At 39.1% G+C, this 22,215-nt stretch overlaps 1 protein-coding gene across 2 annotated transcripts in view; it reads left to right on the top strand.

Annotated features, from left to right (window-relative positions):
• dnah5 (dynein, axonemal, heavy chain 5) overlaps positions 1–22,215 on the top strand; it is a gene marked incomplete at both ends in the record, with an annotated part of 102,329 nt that overhangs the window by 10,681 nt on the left and 69,433 nt on the right. The window contains 35 exons of one of the 2 annotated variants that reach the window (XM_083918950.1): positions 1,050–1,268; positions 1,689–1,826; positions 2,316–2,492; positions 2,612–2,725; positions 2,879–2,986; positions 3,426–3,548; positions 3,862–4,077; positions 4,563–4,589; positions 5,205–5,312; positions 6,090–6,175; positions 6,723–6,930; positions 7,055–7,168; positions 7,453–7,659; positions 7,866–7,946; positions 9,048–9,138; positions 9,450–9,595; positions 10,349–10,526; positions 11,597–11,851; positions 12,083–12,279; positions 12,420–12,513; positions 13,041–13,183; positions 13,474–13,550; positions 13,860–13,984; positions 14,165–14,400; positions 14,763–14,981; positions 15,446–15,508; positions 15,794–16,032; positions 17,585–17,732; positions 17,885–17,977; positions 18,613–18,812; positions 18,969–19,122; positions 19,322–19,485; positions 19,602–19,758; positions 21,244–21,456; positions 21,741–21,965. In XM_083918950.1, coding sequence (XP_083775076.1) covers positions 1,050–1,268; positions 1,689–1,826; positions 2,316–2,492; positions 2,612–2,725; positions 2,879–2,986; positions 3,426–3,548; positions 3,862–4,077; positions 4,563–4,589; positions 5,205–5,312; positions 6,090–6,175; positions 6,723–6,930; positions 7,055–7,168; positions 7,453–7,659; positions 7,866–7,946; positions 9,048–9,138; positions 9,450–9,595; positions 10,349–10,526; positions 11,597–11,851; positions 12,083–12,279; positions 12,420–12,513; positions 13,041–13,183; positions 13,474–13,550; positions 13,860–13,984; positions 14,165–14,400; positions 14,763–14,981; positions 15,446–15,508; positions 15,794–16,032; positions 17,585–17,732; positions 17,885–17,977; positions 18,613–18,812; positions 18,969–19,122; positions 19,322–19,485; positions 19,602–19,758; positions 21,244–21,456; positions 21,741–21,965 — 5,343 coding nt within the window. The remainder of the gene's footprint in view (positions 1–1,049; positions 1,269–1,688; positions 1,827–2,315; positions 2,493–2,611; positions 2,726–2,878; positions 2,987–3,425; positions 3,549–3,861; positions 4,078–4,562; positions 4,590–5,204; positions 5,313–6,089; positions 6,176–6,722; positions 6,931–7,054; positions 7,169–7,452; positions 7,660–7,865; positions 7,947–9,047; positions 9,139–9,449; positions 9,596–10,348; positions 10,527–11,596; positions 11,852–12,082; positions 12,280–12,419; positions 12,514–13,040; positions 13,184–13,473; positions 13,551–13,859; positions 13,985–14,164; positions 14,401–14,762; positions 14,982–15,445; positions 15,509–15,793; positions 16,033–17,584; positions 17,733–17,884; positions 17,978–18,612; positions 18,813–18,968; positions 19,123–19,321; positions 19,486–19,601; positions 19,759–21,243; positions 21,457–21,740; positions 21,966–22,215) is intronic. The other variant, XM_083918951.1, reaches the window with a different exon arrangement.

The following is a 22,215-nucleotide window of genomic DNA, read 5'->3' as shown; positions in this document are numbered from 1 at the left end:
CGAATTTGCATTGTAACTGAAGATACAAGTTTCCAATGACAAATGGATTGATGATTCCTTTCCATTTGGCAGGGATTTCTCTTTGAGTCCGTTTGTGTGAGGAATGGTTTTCCTTAACTAAGACAGCTTCTTTCCATGCAGAGTTAGCAAGACAATGGGGGACAATAGCACTGATGCAATGGGTTGTTCTCATTGATTATTGCTGATCACCTGCTGTCAGCAGCACAGACCAACACTGATAAACAGACATGTTTGGTACAAGATATTCACAGCGAGGGGTGTGTGTGTGTGTGTGTGTGTGTGTGTGTGTGTGTGTGTGTGTGTGTGTGTGTGTGTGTGTGTGTGTGTGTGTGTGTGTGTGTGTGTGTGTGTGTGTGTGTGTGTGTGTGTGTGTGTGTGTGTGTGTGTGTGTGTGTGTGTGTGTGTGTGTGTGTGTGTGTGTGTGTGTGTGTGTGTGTGTGTTTGTGTGTGTGTATGCGTGCGGGCGAGCAAGTTTTAGATTTTAGATAAGCATTAAAATACATAAATGAGCTATATTCAAGAGCTGTGCTGTTAGAAATCTAATGCTGACCATTTCAGGTATTGCTCTTATTTTCCCTATTGCTCAAAAATGGAGTAGATCTAGCAAATTAAAGAGCTGTGAGACTGTGAGAGGACCACCCTGAGCTCAGAAGGCCTCCATCAGAATGTCATTTAAACTATTTAAAGCACCAGGGCTTCTTCCAGCAGGGTACTTCACAATCAGACATGGCAAGTGTAGGTGTCTGACCATATCATTAAAGTGCCCTTTGGCAGTTATCCTATCATTTCTGCAGGACCTTCTGGATAAAGGGAATGTATTTTTTACCATTGAGTTTTATCTGGCAGCTATTTCTGCCGTCTAATGGCTGTGGATGGTGTCAAAACAGATTTCCCTATCATGGGATGTACCAGTCACCCTTTGAGATTAATTATTCTAGTCACCCTTTGAGCCCTTGTATTCAGTAAAATGTTGCATTGTTTTATTTGCAATGATGTTTACACATGTGTGTGCCTTTATTCCTTTCTAGGATGTAAATTTCAATATGTTAGACACAACAGAAGTGGGTCTCTTAAAAAGTGTGGAGCAGTTGCTCTCCGAGATCTTCATCCCCACACTGAGGAAGATGAACCACGGCTGGGGAGAGCTGACCAGTCCCCAGGCTCAGGCTGTCAAACAAGACTTCATATCATCATTGGAAAGTTTTGTGTCTGTTTTGGCTGGAGCACAAGAGAGCCTGCAAGAAAAGGTAAGCAACAGACTCTGTTGCACAACAAGGATATGTTTGATTGTTAACAGGTGAGTTTAATTTACAACAGTTGAAGAATGAAGAAATTAAGAAACACCTTACTTCAATCAAAATCTAATTTAAATGCCTGTGCACTAAGCAGATAGCACATCCATGCCAGTACTTAGGAACCTATATGTTGCTTAGCAAAAACACTAAAACATATTATTTGAATTATTATAGACAAATAAAAGCTATTTGAACAATAGTGAACCCTTTTTATCACCGTAATGAGTTTCCTTAGAACAGTATGCGCTTGAAGACTTTGAGCCTTCTTTCAAATACATTTTACGGAGACAATTGTGTGAGCACACACAGGCACAAACAAAATACATCGTAGACATTACAGAAAAGATAAACCATGCTGTGGCTTGCTTCCAGGTTACCTTAAAAGAGTGTGACTTATTTGACTTGCGGGTGCTGAAAGGCCCGTCAGACTACATGGCAGCAGCCAACAGCACAGAGACCACAGAAAAGATAGAGGCCTGCATGAAAGTCTGGATCAAACAGATAGAACAGGTGAGACATGTTAGGTAACAGGTAAGATGTTAATATCCTCTAATGTATCACATTTATTATTTATCCCTAAACTTGTTGTAATGGTTTGAATGCGTTTTGTATCATAAGATGAACAGGTTAAATGTAAAACAAATACTTGGATGTGTGCCAAATATTACATGAAACTGGAGCAAATGCATCCTCAAAAGTAGCAAAGCCATGTGGCAGGGCAGATGAAAAGTATACATATATATTTTATCATAGTTATTTTATTTATAAGTATGGCTGAACAAAGTATTTCAGAAGCAAACAATACTTAATAATGTTATGTTCTCAGTGGTATTTTTCTGATGTTGACATAATGACCCCAATTAATTCAAGGTCTGTTGGGGAGGAATGCAAAGCTACGACAATAAAATAACAAAATAGGATATGTGAAATTTAAGGGAAAGCAAAGGATAAATGGAGGAATAATGCAGTGAGTAGCTATGAATTAGCTCTGTTCTCTAGGTGCTAGCCGAGAGTGACCAGCTGAGAAAGGAGGCTGATGACCTTGGCCCTCGGGCTGAGCTGGACCACTGGAAGAAACGAATGTCTCGCTTCAACTACCTTCTGGATCAACTTAAGAGCACTGATCTCAGGGCTGTACTGGGTGTGCTTTTGATGGCCAAATCAAAACTCATAAAGGTCAGTACTTGTGTTTTGACACAAGTATTTCATGAAAAATGTTAAATACTCTAATGTTCAGTGTGACAGCCTTACATTAAATGCAATTTAATAAAAACAATATATTTTTTTCTGTTTAGTCGTGGCGGGAACTTGACACCAGAATCACTGATGCAGCCAACGAGGCCAAAGACAATGTGAAGTACCTTTACAGCCTGGAGAAGTTTTGTGACCCTCTGTACAACAGTGACCCTGTAAGCAACATTCTTAAATCTCATTGAAAATGAAGTGGTCTGCTGCATTAAAAGAAAATGCAAATTGTGTATCTGGCTGTTACACAAATCTTGGATGTCCATGTGTGTAAAAGTTGTACACACTCAGAAGCTATGAATTCTGTTTCACCCTAGGTATCTATGGTGGATGCAATCCCAGGTCTGATCAATGCCATCAGGATGATTCACAGTATCTCTCGGTACTACAACACATCAGAAAAGATCACATCACTTTTTGTCAAGGTAGAGTCGGCTGCTATTCCGCACAATGCAACAATGATGAAGTGGATTATACCATAATCAACAATGGGATTTAGCAAAGCTGGCTGCCTACAGTCTGGATATTGTCTTCATTTAACACTGTGACCTGTGATAGTCATGTTTTTATGGATTAATAAAATTCACCACTGAAACATTCAATGTTTGCTTACTAAGGACATTGTTACATTAACTCAGAGTAAATATTTATGAACATTAGTTTGAGCAGAATATAAACACCAGAATGTTTCATGGACAACATTATAGCACTATTTCACTCATTGTTCTTTTGACGGTTTGAAAATATGTGCACTAATATTTAATGACTTTAGCTGCATGTGTAGTCTCAAGTCGTTTGGGTCAACAAAGAATTCAAATGCATATCTTCATATCTTCATTTCACTATACCCATCAATACCTCCAGGTGACAAACCAGATGATCACAGCCTGCAAGGCCTACATCACTAATAATGGCTCTAATTCACTGTGGGACCAGCCTCAGCAAGTTGTAGCAGACAAAATCAAAGCTGCCATCCACCTAAACCAGGTACTGCTTATTGGTAGAATAAATCATTTATAATATCAATCATTTATAATATCTGAGTTTCTCTTTGTTTACATTCTTATCAAATGTGGCTTTTCCCACACAATACAGTTGTGTAGAAAAAGCCACAGAAGTGTTGTTGAAAGTCAGATACACATAGGTTGTCTCAAATAAAACATGATGGTACAGTACTAGGTGGAGAAATGCCATTTTCATAATATAGGAAATGTTACTTTTCACTGTGACCACCTTGTGATGATGGATAGGTGAAAATTTAAGTGACCAGTTTTGTCACGGTTCGAACTGTGTCCTCCAGGAATACCAGCTGTATTTTCATAAGACCAAGGACAAGCTGGAACAGACTCCCTCAGAAAGACAGTTTGACTTCAGTGAGATGTACATCTTTGGGAAGTTTGACACATTCCAGCGACGACTCAACAAGATCCTGGAAATGTTCAGCACCATTTCCATCTACTCAGCCCTGCAGGACTCTAAGATAGAAGGACTGGAGACCATGGCAACCAGGTTTCAAGTGGGTATATTGTTAGATCAGATTGTTGTCAAGGCATTTTTGATAACACAGACAGGCACTCCATTTACTGATGAAATGCCACCTGTAGCCAGTTGAGCCTGTATTTCGCCTGCCATTCATTGATATTGGATTATCTCATTGGATGGCAAATGAACAGCAAATGAGTAGGAAGAAATACGTTAAAGAAGCACTTTTATAGGTTGAGATACTGATGCTCGAGTCATTAATTATAAATGTGGTAGTGCAGCTCAGATGAGTACAGCATGTTTCCAAATGTTAGTTTTATTTTCTATTTTTTAAACCAAAAGCTTCAGGATGTATAGCTTGACCTGGTTTCTTGTTACATAATCATATTGTACTGCCTTGGGTCATACAAAACAACACTTGAATTGCATCACAATGTCTACGGTAAATGGTATAGATGTTTTATATTAGTATATTAATGTGTCTGGAATCTGTTTGTTTCTGCTTCCTTGGATGTACAGACTGCAGAAATGCAGGGAAAATGGGAGGTAATGTCTCACCACAGTCTTCAACTTTAGTAATGCATGGCCCATTTTCATATCTGACATCATGCAGTGGTAATATTCATAGACATTTAACCACTGCAGCCTTCATATCACATAACAATATGAGGACACTAACTGCATGAAACATGAACAACGAGCATTTGTTGTTCATGAGTGGCTACACCTGTGTCTTTCAGTTATTTTCTCCAGCAATTTGCTAGCAAATGTTTTGCATGCTGTACAGTCCTTTCATGGCCCAAGTAGCCACACAGATTAACTGGATTAAAAGAGATTTCAGACATCTCCTTTTGAAGAACTTGACTGTTATCTCTTCAGTATATGCATTATTTATGGTAATCTTTGAGATTTGGTGGTTCCATTATGCACTTTGTTTGCCTTTTGCTATTGTAAAACCCAGATTAACTCCCAGACTAAGATGGTGTGTTTCCAACATCAGTGTGATGACACACAGTTGGCCAAAGAAATGGGATTAAATAATCATTTGAATAACCTCAGGTTTGACTGCAGCAAAGTGGTGATGCTCATTTTTGAGACACGTTTCATTAAGAACTGAAAAATGTTTAAAAATAAAACTTATTGTGTTTGTTTGTGTGATAGGCTATTGTGCTGAACATGAAGAAAAAACATTACAGTTTCCTAGACCAGAGAAGGACTGATTTTGATGGTGACTATGAAGAATTCTGCAAAAGCACCTCTGAGCTTCATGTAAGTAAAATATTATAGACACAACGAATTAGCAAATTGGTTTAAGCGGTTGGCTGGGTGTGAGTAGACCCCGGTGAAGGTCTGGAGAGCGTGGAGATTGGAAAAACTTGAGCTTTTCTTTCAAAATATCCAGATAAGAACAAAAATGGCTCACCCAAGGCCTCTCCTTTAACCACAACACTGCTGATATTTCTTCTGAGAAATGCGCTCGCTGATGTTGTCCAGACAAAATTAGTCTCTCCGCAGTGTTGTCAAATTTGGCCACCTTCTGGTGAAATATGCGCCGCTCTGCTAGGTTCATTGTAGTCAGATCATTCTGTCAAAGATTTAACTGAGAGCAGGACCAAAATGCAGGCAGCAGGCGAGACACAGGAGAACTTAAGGAAAAAACTGATTTAATTCCATCCAAAAACAGGCACAAGGAGAAACGCAAGGAGCTACAAACCATAAATACAACAACAAACTGACAGGGAACAAAAGAGAACCAGAGTAAATAGACAAGACCCATCACAGACAAGACACAGCTGGGGAGGGCAACCCCCCGATGGAAAAAATCAGGGCAAGGGAGATAATCACAGACAGGAAGAGAAGACAGGGCAAAAGTGGAGAGTAATTCAAAGTAAACCAGGAACATGACTCACAACATTACAAAATAAAACAGGATCATAACAGGCCCAGCATTTACCTTTTTTTGGGAGGGGGGGTGATTTGGATGGAAAGTTCCACTCTACTGTCTCTTTTGTAAATATTTTTTGACATCGGTCTTTGTGCCTCCAGAATCAGCTGAAGAGTTTCATGGATAGCACCTTTGAAAAGATTCAAAATACTGAGAGAGCTCTGAATGTCCTGAAGAAGTTTGAAAGGTAACTCATTATTTTAGGACTCTGTATCATCCCATGCATGTTCATCTAAACAAGTATTTCTCAGTCTGGCCCTAAGCACAGAAAAATGCTAATTCTCTATCCTACCAGCTAATTAGCTAACACAATATTGTTTTAACTAAGATATCTACTAAAAAATATATTTTTCCATTGACAGATTTAGCTACTACGTCCGTGAACATGTAGGGTTAGCTTCACCTAAAAATCTGTTGCCACCATGTCACTGACAAACCTGCAGTAAAAAACAAGACTAACCAATAACTTTATAAATATGTTGAAATCTTCTGCAAGTTAAAGTTAAAGGCCCTACACTGTATACGAAGATGAAAACAGAGTTATATAGAATTGTGTCAAGGAATTGGATGTCATAGCTGTGATATATGAGAATTATATCATGGTACAACCAATCAGATTGCTTTTTTCGAGCCCTCCGATTTATAATGTTCATTATATTCACATCTTATTTATTTAAGTCTTCTAACAGTGGTTGTCTATTAACTACTTTTATTTTTGGACACATTAAAAACAGATTGGGCATCCCAGACCTTGGTATTGACGATAAGTACCAGCGCATTCTGCAAAATTATGGCCGTGACATTGAAATGGTGTCCCGTATTTACATGAAGCACAAGCTGGATCCCCCCATTGGTCGGGACTTGCCCCTTGTGGCAGGCCGTATCATGTGGGCTCGGCAGCTGTCCAGCAGGATCCAGGGTCCCATGGATCTCTTTCAACAGGTAATATTACATTTCTGTCTCTATACAATGCTATTTGCTGGGTATAGGTGTTGTTTTTGATTTACAGTAGAACTTTCAAGGTTTTTTTCTTTGGAAGTTACATAGTACTATTCTAACCCTGTAGCATCCGAGTGTGCTTTCCACACCAGAGGCAAAGAGGATCATCAGGAACTTTAACAGGGTAGCAAGGGTCCTGTTGGAATTTGAGATGCTCTACCATCACAGCTGGATGAAAAAGGTAAATTCAAAGCTTTAAAAACAAATAACAAAAGTTTTAAATCAATCCTGAAGCGGACAAGGAGCCAGTGGAGTGAGGCTAAAGTTGAGTTGGTGTAATGTGGTTGGGCTTTTTTTTTTTTTTTACCAGTAAGCAAGCATGCATATACAACATGCATGTACTACTCTTATCCACACCTAGGGCCTTCGGTCTAATTTTCCTTTCCATTTTCTCTTTTCCTCTCACCTCTCCTTTCTCACAACCCTCCCTAAACAACCCAACCCACCATGATACCTCTTGCCCAGATGGAGGATGCCCGGGTAGGCCTGCAGGCCTCATTGCTGGTCAGGTCTCCAGAGACCGGGGAGCTGTTTGTGAACTTTGACCAAGAGATTCTGACCCAGATCAGGGAGGCGAACTGCATGACCAGGATGAATTTGGAGATCCCACCATTCGCTGCTGTGTTGCAGCAGAAACAGGAGACTCTGAAAAAGAATTACAACAAATTACAGGTGGATGTTTCTGTACACAGTTGGACAATATCCTTTGTCATATTTGTGTTAGAAGCCCCCACACAAGTAACTTACATTACTTTAAGTTTAAGTTTAAGTTTAAGTTACATTACTAAAATAGATAATTTCAATTCTACACTGAGCAAATCAGTACAACAATGCTGTGAGTGAATACACAAACTGTAATAATATCTTTACCCTTCCAGTTAATGTTGAGTGAGAACACCAGAGTACGGGCGAAGATTCAGAGTGCTTTTGAACAGCTGGCCATGCCGCATGTAGCCAAGGTAAGACATGGTTTTGTTATAATTCAAGTTGCATTATGACTACAGCCCACATCCTGCATGTGATTTATTCATTCATTTATTAGATTGTGATATTCATACATTTGTTAGTAATATAATGCTAAATAAAAGTAACTGCCCATGATCTAAATACAATATTAAATTATTTTACAACTTTTTGACTCATTCATACATTTTTGCTCTCTTTATTAATTAATATATTCAATAATGCATAATAGTTCTATCACTGTATTATATACAAAACATTTTAGGGCTCTGAAAGCTGTGGCCAAGTTGACTGATGATGTATGTTATCAACTAAACTCATGTGTAGACTAGCATAGGCTGGGTATTTCGTTTCCTATATTACCCCAGGCTGGATTAGTTTTTCACTGGATAAAACACCATTCAGAAGAATGAGGTTAGCTAACTTTTTGCTAGCATCACTTGCACTTAATTAAGTTAAATTAATTCTGTTTGCATATTATAACTGTCAAAATAATAACGCATACAAACATGAAAAACACTTCTGAAACTTGACCTTTCAATGTTGTCAAACTGTTCATCTCCATTATTTGACAATAAAACTGTTTTACCACTCCTGCACCAGGTGTCAAAAGTGAATCTCTATTTAACATTTAATGCTGAAAGGTTTGGATGTGCACAGGGAAAAAATATTGTTAATGTCTGAACTTCTGGATGACTTGATCAAATACAGTGAATAACTGTAGACAACATAATGAGGTTTTGTCATTCATTTTCAAAAATGCGAGATGGGAAAGAACTTATTATTATTTAAATTTTCTCAGATTTTTTTTCCTAATGAAATACTGGATAGCCCACATTCAGTCAAAATACTAGATATACTATATGTACAATAGTTACGGCGGAGCTGCTTTAACATTATATATATATATATATATATATATATATATATATATATATATATATATATATATATATATATATATATATATATATATTGTAAATAAATGTGCTTTCTGCTAACATGTGACTTGTGAATCTCTAACAAACTGAGACTGGCTTTGCACAACAGCTACTGTACAAAATGCATCATCATAGCCTACATCACTGATTTGACAGGTGGATGAGGCTATACAGCCGGGTTTGACCTCCATCAACTGGACATCTCTGAACATAGACAAGTACCTTGGCCGCATTGACAAGGCTTTGGGTAAGCAAAAAAAAAACAGTGAGAACAGTGGCCCTCATGCTGACATATTAGACATCCTGCAGCTCTGCACTGACAGCACCTGAAAAGATTTACATCAACTGATTCCTTGTGTACTCGCTGTTCATGCATGTGTGTGTGTTCTCATAAGTTTCTCTCACATACTGTATGCTGTCCTTCTGCATGTTCTCTTTATCCATTTCTTTGCTTCTTCTTCTACATTTCTCTCTCTTCTCCCCTTCCTCGAATGCTTGCCAACTTCTTTCTCCGCCCTTCTGTCGGTCTGTGTTTCTCTCTTTCTAATGTTTCTCCAGTTGACCTGGAGCTGTTGATGGACAGGGTGAACGACCTGGTGGAGTTTAGGATAGACGCAGTACTGCAGGAGTTGAGCGGATCCACACTTTGTGTTTTGCCAGAGGATGAACCAGTCACCTGTGAGGAATTTGTTCAGACTACCAGGGTAAATACTCACTCTCAGCCCCCACCCTGCTTACTATAATTCGAAAGATGTTCTATGATTACGTAGAAATGTTATAACACACATAGGGGCTCTAATCCATTTAACACTCCAATGCTAAAATACTTCTTCTCAAATAATAACCCTTATAACCTGCATATTCCCCTAATATTTTATTGATATTGATTACATTAAGGGTGAATTTTGTACAACATCTATAAATAAATATGCCCTCTATTAAGGATAGTATACTTATTGTGACACTGCTTATGGATGAGCACAAAGTGGCTCATTAGCAGTCAAGGCCACCGGTCACCAATCAGGATTTATTAAGTGATGGAATAGCTGCTAAATTATCACAACAAAGTTGATATGTGAAAAACTAGCTGTATATAACACAGCGATGTTAAGTACATAATGACTTATGGGAATCTCACCCCATGCTATGGGATATCTACGACTGTCTAGAAATCACTGACAGTAATTGAAGCTGACATTATTGTGTGCCCAGATAACATCATCACAGTTCTGTATGTAGAATTAAATTGAAAATAAATGTGTAGGACAGAGTGCTCATGTGTTCATGTCATTTTCATGTTTTTATTCATCTGCCCTTGGTATGCAGAAAAATAAATCTAGTGTTTTTTAAGCGTTTTTTATTATGGTTGAGGGGGCCCTGGTGCAATCCAAGAGCTAATGCTATGCTGCAGTGCATTGCAACATATTTAATATCCATGCAAATACATATTTCTATAGGACCTGTGCATAAGACAGGCCCAGAGTCTCCACACTAAGAGCTCACTAGTGGAAGAGGCTGCTAATGAACTGATCAACATGCTGTTGGAGTTTGACCACAACCAGAAAGAGGAGATGGAGAAGGTTGAGGAAGAAAGCTGCGCTGAGAGCAAGACCATGGACCACATTGACACTGAAGGTATACTAACGCTTTCCTTTTGGAATCAGATAGAATGGGATATGATGAGGTGCAGTGGAAGTTTATTTTTATTTATTCATTTAACCTTTATTTAACCAGATAAAAAACCCATTTAGATCAGGATCTCTTTCACAAGGGCGACCTAGCCAAGAAGGAAGCAGCACACGTCATAGTAGCATTACATGATAAAGTGACAGTTTACAAACAATAAGTTAAAAGAGAACAACGATTTACAAAGTGCAAAATGATTTTCAGATAAAGTGCAGAGTCTAGACCATGGAGTACACAGGCACTGTCCAAATGTCTCGCATATCTTCTCTTTTAGAATTGAGCCAAATGATTCAAGCGATCCACCATTTTCAAGTCATTTTGGAGGAGTTACAAGGAGAAAGAAGGTTAATGTCGAATAGAACATCAGAACAGATGTGTTTAAGAATAGAAAGGGCATGGCTTAAGGCCACACTCTGTTAGAACTTTATTAGTTTAACTTTCATCTTCTTTAAAGATGATGTGCAAGGTGATCGAAGCCCATATACTATATATATATATATAATATGCTGCTACATTTCACTGTGGTTACTGTAACTTACTTAAGTACGAAATGCTGCTACACTCCACTGTGCCATACTGTCACTTAGTTCTGTAGGACATGCTGCTACATTTTTAACATTTTTAACACTTATAACTTATCGCTCCTTCTCACTTATTTAGTTTGTACTTATTTTATTTCAATCTGCTGCTAAACTGCACGCTGCGTATTGTTGTATATTGTATATACCTGCGCTTAACCACGACGTCTGTTGCACTCTGTCACACTTGGTTCATTGCTTGATTTATCTGACGTTAGCTTTATTTTGATTTGATTTATGTTTATGCTTATTGTTACTCTGATCCTTTTCCGCCTTTGTATCGAAACTGTTGCACAATAATTTCCCTCGGGATAAATAAAGCTTCTTGAATCTTGAATCTTGAATCTATACTCATGAAAGGAGTTTTTTACTTGAATTTGCTATGTTAGAGCTGTAAGGAGGTTTAAGTTTACCTTAAATGTGTCACCTGTTCCATCTCAGGTGAAGATGAAGGTCGCTCAGAGGGCCGTCTCTTCTCTAGAAACACCTTGCTCCCTCCTGCTAGCGTTGGCCCTTCCTCTCCCTTGGTGAGGAGGAAGAAGAAGAGAGACCTGATGGAAGTGATGGAGGAGGAAGCCCAGGAGCTGCTCTCCTACTTCAACCACCGCAATGTGGATGCTTTGCTCAGATTGACACGCAACACCCTGGAGATGCTACGCAAGCGCATCCACACCTCCTCACTCATGCATTTCTTAGGTGGGTCTTGTTTAACCATTTTGCTGCTCTCAGTATTTGTGCTCATCTTGATAAAACCCCAAAAAATATCAAAAATATTTCATATAAATACTTTTGTTTCAATGGCTTATCCTTCGTCAGCTGAATTCTAGCTTGTGAGGTTGATTATTACCTGTTCTTCCCACTAAGCTTATAAAATGCCCATCTTTGAATCATACCATGCATCAGAGCTACTCTTCTCTCACCCTGTAGCTGAGAGTGACTCACCCAGTCATGGAAAAAGCAGCGGTCAGCAGGCAATCTTCAGAGTCAATGTGACCCTCTCCATCCCCAACATCGCCATGTTTCCAGCACTTGAGGAGGTCCAACAGGCTCTAAACCGGGCTGTAGAGTGTGTAGTCAGTGTCAGCAAAGGAGTCAGCCAATGGAGTAAAGAAAGAATCTCTAAGGTAGGTTTGATCTGTTTCAGAAAGAAGAAACTGTGTGACAAAGATGTAACTAAGAGCTAATCTTTCTGGACTGATCATTTTATGATCCCATAGTTAACCCCAAAGTCTTTCTTCTACTACATCTGTTTTCCCTTTTGCAGAGAAAAATGAATGAAAGACGGATGGCGGCTCTGAAACAGGACAGTTCTGAGAGTGAATCAGAGGACGGGGCAACAACATACAGGAGCCTGGCTGGTATGAGACGCCTCACCTAACTTATCCGCAGCAGTTAAACAGCTCAGAACTGACTTCAGAGTGATTTATCCTTATTGTTTCCAACCTGCAGTCCAGAACATTGATCATTAGCTTCGGCACCACAGTCACTTGATAATAAGATCTCCTTAATTTCACAGATCAGCAGAGCAAAGCCACATCTGCCCAGGATTAGATAGAGGCATGCTGATGGAATAGGATCATATGAGTATGATCTTTTTATATTCACACCTTAGAATCAGAGCATAGTTTATATAAATCTGAAAGTGGTAATGACTTTAGGTAATGTGATATTTAAAGCACCCACTGACATTAGAAACATGAATAGGCATTTTATGATTGAGTCACTCCCCAGTGTCCACACCTGTAGCTGCCTGACTCAACCAAGATTCCAACTCTCTGTATAATCCTGTGCTGATGTATAATTATAAATAAGGGATTCTCTCCATCTGTTTATAATGTTTCTTACCATCATTCCCATCCCTTCTCCAAACTCTTTACTTTTTCAGACGGTAGCACCTCAGATATTTCAGCATCTGTGATCCAGGCTATCCCATTCCAAGCTAGAAACTACTACAAGAGTGTGTCTGAGAACAAGGAGATAGTGAAACTAGTGTCTGTTCTCAGCACCTCCATCAGCTCCACCAAAAAGGTACACACCCTTTAATTCCAACAAGAACATTTCAATGAAGCAAAACATCTATAGAACTGACCTAACCCTCAACAGAACAAAGCGATACAAATTAAAGGTGCATATAGACGTTTTCCAAATTGACCAGAATCTAAGCTATACTATACTGTCTGTTTGTTTTTTAAATAGCTCTATTATTTCTGTTTTATATTTATTTTACGTGTATATACATGTACATATACAAAATCCAAGTATTCCATTTTTAGTGCTTCCTATTTCTTATGTAGCTCCTGTTTTGTATTATTGTACAGGAAGTGATGATTGCTCTGGACCGTTTTAGCCGCTACCATCACATCTGGAGAAAGGACCGTGAAGACACCATGCGCAAGTATGATTACTGAACAATCTGGCTCCGGGGATGTACCTTGCTGGGATTATAATTGGCTTCCCTTCCTGCTGATGATTGTGATTGATTTAAATAAATACAAACACGCCAGAGTGTTTTTCCACCAACCTAGAATGATAAACCGTGTCGCTAGGCCATTGTCTGCGCTGTGGAGTATGACTGATATTCATATCTGACTCTTACCGCTGAGAACTAACAGTTTTATTTTCTATGCATCAAGTTACTGCCAGTACAAACATTAGAAACCATCATGTCAATGCCTTTTTTTTTTCTTTTTTTACTGTTTTACAGATTCACCCAGGGCAGTCCCTTGCTGTCAGAGTTTGAGAGCCAGATTCTTTTCTATCGGGATCTGGAGATGGAAATAAATGCTGAACCAGAGTACATTACTGTAGGAGCCTTGGCTTTATTCACAGGTTAGATTTAGTTGCAATACTTTGCTGAAATCGTTACTGCCTGTCTTTGGTAGTTATAGCTCTTATAAATATGTCTTCATTACCGATAAAGAAAAACCTTACACCACCCAGAAATATAAAATTGACTTCAAGCCAATCCATCCCTGATCTCTGCATGCTCACATTTATTTCTTTGTACAGCGGACCTGAAGATGTCCCTCACTGCTGAAACCAAGAACTGGATGGTGGATTACGGACTGTTCTGTAACAGGAATTATCGCTCAGACATGGAGCAGATCTTCACTTTTGTTGATGAAGCAGGAAAGAAACTGAATCGGCAGATCAAAGACCTGGATGACATCCGCATCGCCATGGCAGCACTCAAGGAGATCAGGGAGCACCAGATATCTATTGATTTTCAAGTTGGTCCCGTAGAGGTAAATCAGGTCTTTCACAAAGCACGGTAGCTGCTGATCTCCTTACCATTAACACACATGCACACTGTGGTAATAGGAATATATGTTTTAAGTGGTGGGCATGAGAGCATTTCAGTAGTGTTGAGTGTTTTAGGAGTGTATATAGTGAGAAGGGTTCAAAGTAATGTATTTGAATAATGTTTATGGAAGTATTTCTGATGATTCCTGTATTAAAAGCAATGGCAGTGTAGAGGAAATACAAGATTTGAAACTCTTACACGTTTTATGTAAATGTTTTGTTAACTGTCAACGCGATGATGTTTATATGATTTGCCAATATTTGGAGATGTCAGGTGAAAAACTTTTTTTTTTTGGCCTTACAGGAGTCCTATGCCATGCTTCATAAATATGAGCTGTTAGTGGCAAAAGAGGAGGCTGATAAGGTGGATACACTGCGATACACCTGGGAGAAGCTGCTGTCCCGCAGCACAGAGGTACAGAATGAGCTGGTTGCCCTGCAGCCCAACTTCAGAGGAGAGCTGGTCAACAATGTAGGGACCTTCCTGGACGACTGTCAACACTTTTACCAGGAATACGACAAGGTAAAGAAATATCACAAATGCACGTCACTATGCGCATGTTCTTTTACATCACTTTTGAGCTAATACATTTTCTAAAAAATGGTAAAACATCTGCACATTAATTCAAACTCATTGTAAAGTAAACATATAGAGATAAAAAAAAATACCCACTGCTGCGCTGGTCGTGGTAATTCTGCACCATTATTAGTATAATTATTATTAGACAGTGTATATATGTGCAAGTAATACAAACCATAAAAAATGGCTACATAGCTGTTAAAGCTGACTGACAGCTGATCAGAAACTGACCTTGCTTCAGATGGCAGTTCCGGCTTCTTTGATTCCTCTCTCTCTTTTTATTGTATCTCTCATCACGTCTTCAGTGGGAGGGACTAAGATGTAAGGAAAAGCACACGAGGGAAACTTGGATGCATTTAAATGACTTTGGATTTACCCACAGACTTACTTTTTCCTCTCTGCTTCAGGATGGCCCCATGGTGGTGGGGTTAGCTCCTCAGGATGCCAGTGACAGACTCATCATGTTCCAGGTTTGGCATGATAATTAAGTTCAGCATTAAGTCTGCCTGTCAGTGTGTTTGTAATTGGGGTCTGAAAATTGACTGGTTCCCCACAAATCTTAGATGTTTTTGTTCAAAGAGGGATGGTATTTTTGATAATTTTATGTGACGTTTTTTTGCAAAATGACAGAACTCTGCTTGCTTTTTTTTCTCTGTGTGAAATATACATACATGGGGGATCACACATTTTATATGATTTTAATTTTTCTATTGTTCTGATTTGGGATATTTTGTGGCCATTCTTCTTCTCTTCAGAATCGATTTGACAACCTGTTCAGGAAATACATCACTTACACAGGTGGAGAGGAGCTGTTTGGGCTTCCTGTGACCCAGCATCCCCAGCTGTTGGAGATTAGGAAGCAGCTGGCTCTGCTGCAGAAGTTGTATGGCCTTTACAACAATGTCATCGAAACAGTAAATGGTTACTATGACATCCTCTGGGCTGACATCCACATTGAGAGGATCAATAATGAGCTGCTGGACTTTCAGACAAGGTTAGACAGTTTATTTAATGTGACATAAATCTTAATACTACATTTAACGTTTCACAGTGGAATTTTAGACCTGTTAGTGGGTCCTCGTTCTGTTTATCTTGTTGCTGCACACAGTTGACGTGATACACAGCCAATGGAGTCACACTATTCAACAGGTGGTGGTAACAGGCCAAGATATGCTGCAGTGCGTTTTATGTAAATTTAATTGATCAGTAATTATCCTGAGTTGTGCTGACCTGAGCTAAACTGGAAGTAAATGGGACAGTGTGACACTTCCAGGACATATCATGCCCCCTCTACTGAACTGGAACAAGCAAACCTAGACTAAACAGAACTCAGACGAGAAGCTGTTTTACTGATTAATCCCAAAAAAGTGGCTTTCGTACATAGCAATGAGACCAGCTAAGTAAATTAAGAATAACAATTATTGTAATCACTCTGTCCCACCAACCTTCATCTCATGAAATGAGAAGCTCATGTAAGCACTGCATGAATGCTCAGAAGAATTTCAGTTTCACCATTTCCATCCTCGTCCGTCTTTGCACTCTGTCCTCACAGGCTCATTTATTGTGCACATGTCAAAGCTCTGAGAATGCATTCGATCAAGAAGTAAAAGGTTTTTAATATGTCTCCACTTTTATGTTCCCCTGACGGCGTGAAACTAGTTGAAGACTGTAAGCAGTTAGCAGTCACTTGATGTAAGAGATGAAGAAGCAGGGCTTTGTGGTTTGCAGCATTATCTGCTTCTGACTGAAACAGAAATGTATGAATATCACTTATGCAACAACTATTTAAAAAGTATTTATTTTGGGGTGCACGTTTTGCTGTAAGCTGTCCTATTTTGTATATGTTAAAAAGTGGTTGCCGCTGACCAAAGGCCAAGAATTGGTTGCCAATTTCTCAAAATGGTTGCAAATGGCTGCAGGTTAGTTTTGAGCACTGAAGGCGACAGGATATATCTTTCCTCTCGCTGAAATACTTTAATACTTTAAGTTTTAGAGAGGTTGTGTTGGGCTTGGTATACTGTGTTACTGTGCAGGTGCAGCTGTGGCTTAAGAGGTGACTCTTCCAGTCTGCATGTTAATTGTCTTTGGGCAAGATTCTGAACCTCAAATTGCTCCAGAAGGCTGTGCCAACGTTGTGCGAATGAGATTTAGATAATAATAATAGTATATTTTATTTATATAGGGTTAGGGGAGCTCAAATAGCTCCGAGACACCTTAACATACATAAACATACATACATACATACATGCATATATACAACATACATATACATAGCAATAATCACACCCTGATGAGCAGATTGGTACATTGTATGGCTACCTCTGCCATCAGTGTCTGAATGTGTGTGATTGGATGAATATGGCGTGTAGTGTGTAGCGTTTTGAGTGGTCAGAAGAGTTAAAAGACGCTATTAAAATTTCCAGTGTTGGTGCGTGAGCACCTCAAAAAGACGTGCAGCTTTTGGACTGTGTTTCGGGTAGAGTTTATAGTTTGAAAGATGAGAATAAGCCATGAGTTTGTTGAGGATTGTATCCTTTCACTACCAGGTGTCGCAAGCTGCCTCGTGCTCTGAAGGACTGGCAGGCTTTCATGGACCTGAAGAAAACAATTGATGAATTCAGCGAGTGCTGCCCCCTGCTGGAACTCATGACTAACAAGGCTATGATGACGCGCCACTGGAAGAGAATTACTGAGGTCAGTGAAACAAGGCCACACACATACCACTGCAGTTACCAGTCATTATTAAAGCTGTTATACTGATTTACTAGCAATGATGATGGTAATAATTGATTTTATATTTGGAATGAGTAGACACTAATTTCCAAATCTTCCTGATTTGTGCCAAGGTGACTGGGCATACTTTTGAGGTGGAAAGTGAAACATTCAAGCTGCGCAACATAATGGAGGCTCCTCTGCTCAAGTATAAAGAGGAGATTGAGGTAAGAATGAACAGCATGCAGCCCAAGGGAAATATCCCTGCATAGTTACTTATACAGCACATGGTAACTCTAATGCAAACATTATTTTAGGGATCGTTCTAAATGTTGTTTTCAGTTGTTTTTGATGCAGTGTGATGCATGAGATTAATATACAGTGTAACAAAGTTGCAATATGCCTTAATATTCTCAGGGCAGTGGACATTAATCTTTGCACTAAAAAGATGTTTTTAAGATCTATTGATTATAAAAATATAGCATATTCTTTATGGAGAGCTTGTTTGTTTTTATTAAGACACGTATTAAGAGCTTCAAAAAATTTATTGACATTAATAATGTAATGGAAAAAGGATGTTTCGCGATAATGCCAGTGTTGATAATGAGAATTGATGCTAATGATGACTGATGATAAAATGTTTAATACTTTTTTAATTTATTAATTCCCTTTCTGACTGAATTAATCACAATAATAATTAGTTGTCCTCATCACCTACATTTAATCTCAAAGTACACATTTCTGTATATATATGTACTAATATCCTTGAGGGAATAATAGAAAAGTTTATTAGTTTATATTTCTTTTGCCATTACCATTAATATAACTGCTGTTTTAACATATGTGGGGTGTTTTTATGCAGGATATCTGTATCAGTGCGGTGAAAGAGCGTGATATTGAGCAGAAGCTGAAACAGGTGATCGCCGAGTGGGACAACAAGACTTTTACATTTGCTAACTTTAAAACCCGTGGAGAACTGCTACTGAGGGGAGACAGCACATCAGAGATCATTACTAGCATGGAGGACAGCCTGATGATTTTGGGGTCTCTTATGAGTAACAGGTATGTTTTGATGAGGTCCATTAAATTAAAATGTATGTGAACACTTTCTGTCGGTCATCGTTCTTCCCCCATGGGTGTGGGAATTTATTTGTCTGCCCTGTAGACTTCACAGCATTCATACATGAATGGCTCTCATGAATATACCTTATTTCCCAGGTACAACACCCCATTTAAAGCCCAGATTCAGAAGTGGGTTCAGAATCTTTCCAACACCACTGATATCATAGAAAACTGGATGACCGTCCAGAACCTCTGGATCTACTTGGAGGCTGTGTTTGTGGGTGGAGACATCGCTAAACAGCTGCCTAAGGTAGATTATATCACAGTCAAATTTGTTATTGGTGTCCTATATAATGTTTTTTTTAGTTACGCTATAGCTCGTGGCCTTGATAATTCATTGTAGTGTGAAAAACTAACAACAAAATGAACTTGAACTTGACCTTTAGCACCAAGGGGAAAAAATGCAACCCCTGTTAATCAGATGGATATTTGACTTAACTTTTTTTAAGGAAGCAAAGCGTTTCTCTAACATCGACAAATCATGGGTGAAGATCATGATGAGAGCCCACGAGATGCCCAATGTAGTGCAGTCCTGTGTGGGAGATGAGACTATGGGACAGCTGCTTCCTCACCTCCTCGAACAGCTGGAGATCTGCCAGAAGTCGCTTACAGGGTGGGTATTACCGCACACATCCAAAATCTGCCAACCCTTGTATATGTGTCTGGTGTGTGTGTTTGAGACGGACTATTGCAGGCAACATTTTTTTTTTTGATCATGCTGTCAAACAGATATTTGGAGAAGAAGCGCCTGCTGTTTCCTCGTTTCTTCTTTGTGTCTGACCCTGCCCTGTTGGAGATCCTGGGCCAGGCATCTGACTCCCACACCATCCAGGCCCACCTTCTTAATGTTTTTGACAACATCAAATGTGTCCGATTCCACGACAAGGTGAATTTTTCATGAAGCCCCTCAGAGTATTTTTATTCTTTTCTGTTGCACGTGTATCTTGAACAATGGCATCTCTCAAACAAATTGCAAAGTCTGGGGCAGAAATTATTGTAACAAACAGGATACAATAAAATACTAGGCCATCAAATTAAATTAACTACGCAGAGAGTGAGGATACAAAATGAATGTGTTTTATCTGTAGCAACGGTATTATATCACAGTATATTAATTTATCTTAAAGCAGCCTACAAGTTTAAGGGCCTTTTTTTTTACTTGAGTAATTTTCTTTTAATGCTACTTTATGCTTCCATCTCCACTACATTTCTGTGGGAAATGTTCTACTTTTGACTCCACTACATTGATATGATAACTTAAGTTACTAGTTAAGATTTTTGGTTCACACCGATATACACTCTTTGCAGAGTAAACACACAGGTTTTCACAGTGACAGTTACAAACTCATACTTCTGTCGATTTGCTGTTGAGATGCTGGTTTTCTGTGTCAACCTTTCTTTTTTTTCAAAGTAGAAAGAGACATTGTGGTGGTGAATTAACCATGGATTTAACCAGACATGATTGCAAGAACAACAGGCTGAGAGTACCCGAAGAAGAGCGTATTGGGAGTGCGTGGAGCAAGTCTCCCAACGCGCCAGTATTTGATGTGCTGAGACAGTTGCACCAGGATGCGAGAGAGGACAGAATTCGACATCGGCCACTACTTCCGTGCTCCGGAGGGCTGACTCAAATTACTGATCCATTCTTTGAGCTTTTGCGCCTCCTATACACGCTTGAGTTTTAATCTCTGCTCTTTCTGAAGATTCTTGATCCTCTTGATGGCTGCGTCGTGCTCTGCATTATACCTGATCAACATTTGGCACAGGGTGGAGCCCCTGGCAGACATCTCTTTTTTGCAGACACCCTCCAACTCTTGGTTTCTTTTGCATAATATCAAATTATACATATGATAAATATAACACTTATAACACTTATATAATAGTACTAATATTTAAGTAATTTTACTTCAGTAAGATGCAGAAGACTTGACATGATGAATAATTAATATTTTAGGAAATATTTGCTTTCTTTGCAAGAGTAAGATGAGACAATGGATATTAGGTATCTAAGAAGAAAAATCAATTTCCTACAGTCTGTCTGTGTTCCACTGGTCCTAACTTTTCGCTCACAAACAGTGGTTTATGTGTAATAAGTTTATTTATTTGTTTATTTCTATCAACATATAAATAACGAAGTATAAATGCTGCGATCTGTGCAGGTGAGCAGAGAGAAAGACGTTTTCTAAAAGCGTACGTTTTAATGCTCGCTTGAAGCTGTGAACGCTGCTTCACAATAAAAGCGTATAAATTACAAAATAACTTGAGACTTTTATTTTAATGATACTACATGTTGTCTTGTTATTTTCCATAAATCACAAGTAGAAATGGATAATCAATTTGTGGAATCACAAGAGCTTGTCATCTTTCCCAGATATACGACCGTATTCTGGCTGTATCATCACGGGAAGGGGAGACTGTGGAGCTGGAGCGTCCTGTCACAGCAGAGGGGAATGTAGAGGTCTGGTTAAATGCTCTGCTGAAGGAATCCCAGAGGTCTTTGCACCTGGTCATCCGGCAGGCTGCCCTGACCATCCAGGACTCTGGCTTCCAGCTCATCGACTTCCTCAACTCCTTCCCTGCTCAGGTAGATCATAGCTTATTTAAAAAACTCCTCTTATATTTCAAAACACAGGCCATACCAGATTGTGTGGGACTTTACTTGATTTCTGAGAAATTTCCAAGACCATTTTTTTTCCTTAACTCCATTCTTGAAATGTTCAGCTTGGATTCTGTATTCAGGGAAGTAATAAAGTAATAATGTTGTTATGATTTGCTTAACAACGTGCTGGTTACAATTTGAAGTTGGTGGTCAGTACATTTGATGCCACTCAATGATGCGATTAACAAATATTATTGTCCTTAATCTAGGTGGGCCTGCTAGGTATTCAGATGATATGGACAAGGGACTCTGAGGAGGCTCTGACAAATGCTCGATATGATCGGCGCATTATGGCCAAAACCAACCAGCTGTTCCTGGATCTTCTCAACACACTGATTGACATGACGACAAGAGACCTAGGGGCTGTGGAGAGGACCAAGTACGAGACCCTCATCACCATCCATGTCCACCAGAGGGACATATTTGATGACCTGGTGATTATTTTGTTGATCACGTACTAGAACTTCACTTTTGCTATGATGGCTCAGTATACTAAATGCATTGGACCATATGAAAAAGGTTAATGCAATTTCTGTTCAAGTGTATCTAATGAGAATCCCCTGCTCAAGATAACTATCTTTTTGTAAAACTGAATTTGATATCCAGATACCCCAGGTTTGGGGTGACAGAATACCAAAAGGTCTTTGCTGCAAAGCTCCTTTTTTCCCTCCTTATGCCTTTCAT

This window comes from Echiichthys vipera (assembly GCF_963691815.1).
Source record: "Echiichthys vipera genome assembly, chromosome: 8".
NCBI classification, from domain to species: Eukaryota; Metazoa; Chordata; class Actinopteri; order Perciformes; family Trachinidae; genus Echiichthys; species Echiichthys vipera.
This window is presented reverse-complemented; position numbering and strand designations above follow the sequence as displayed.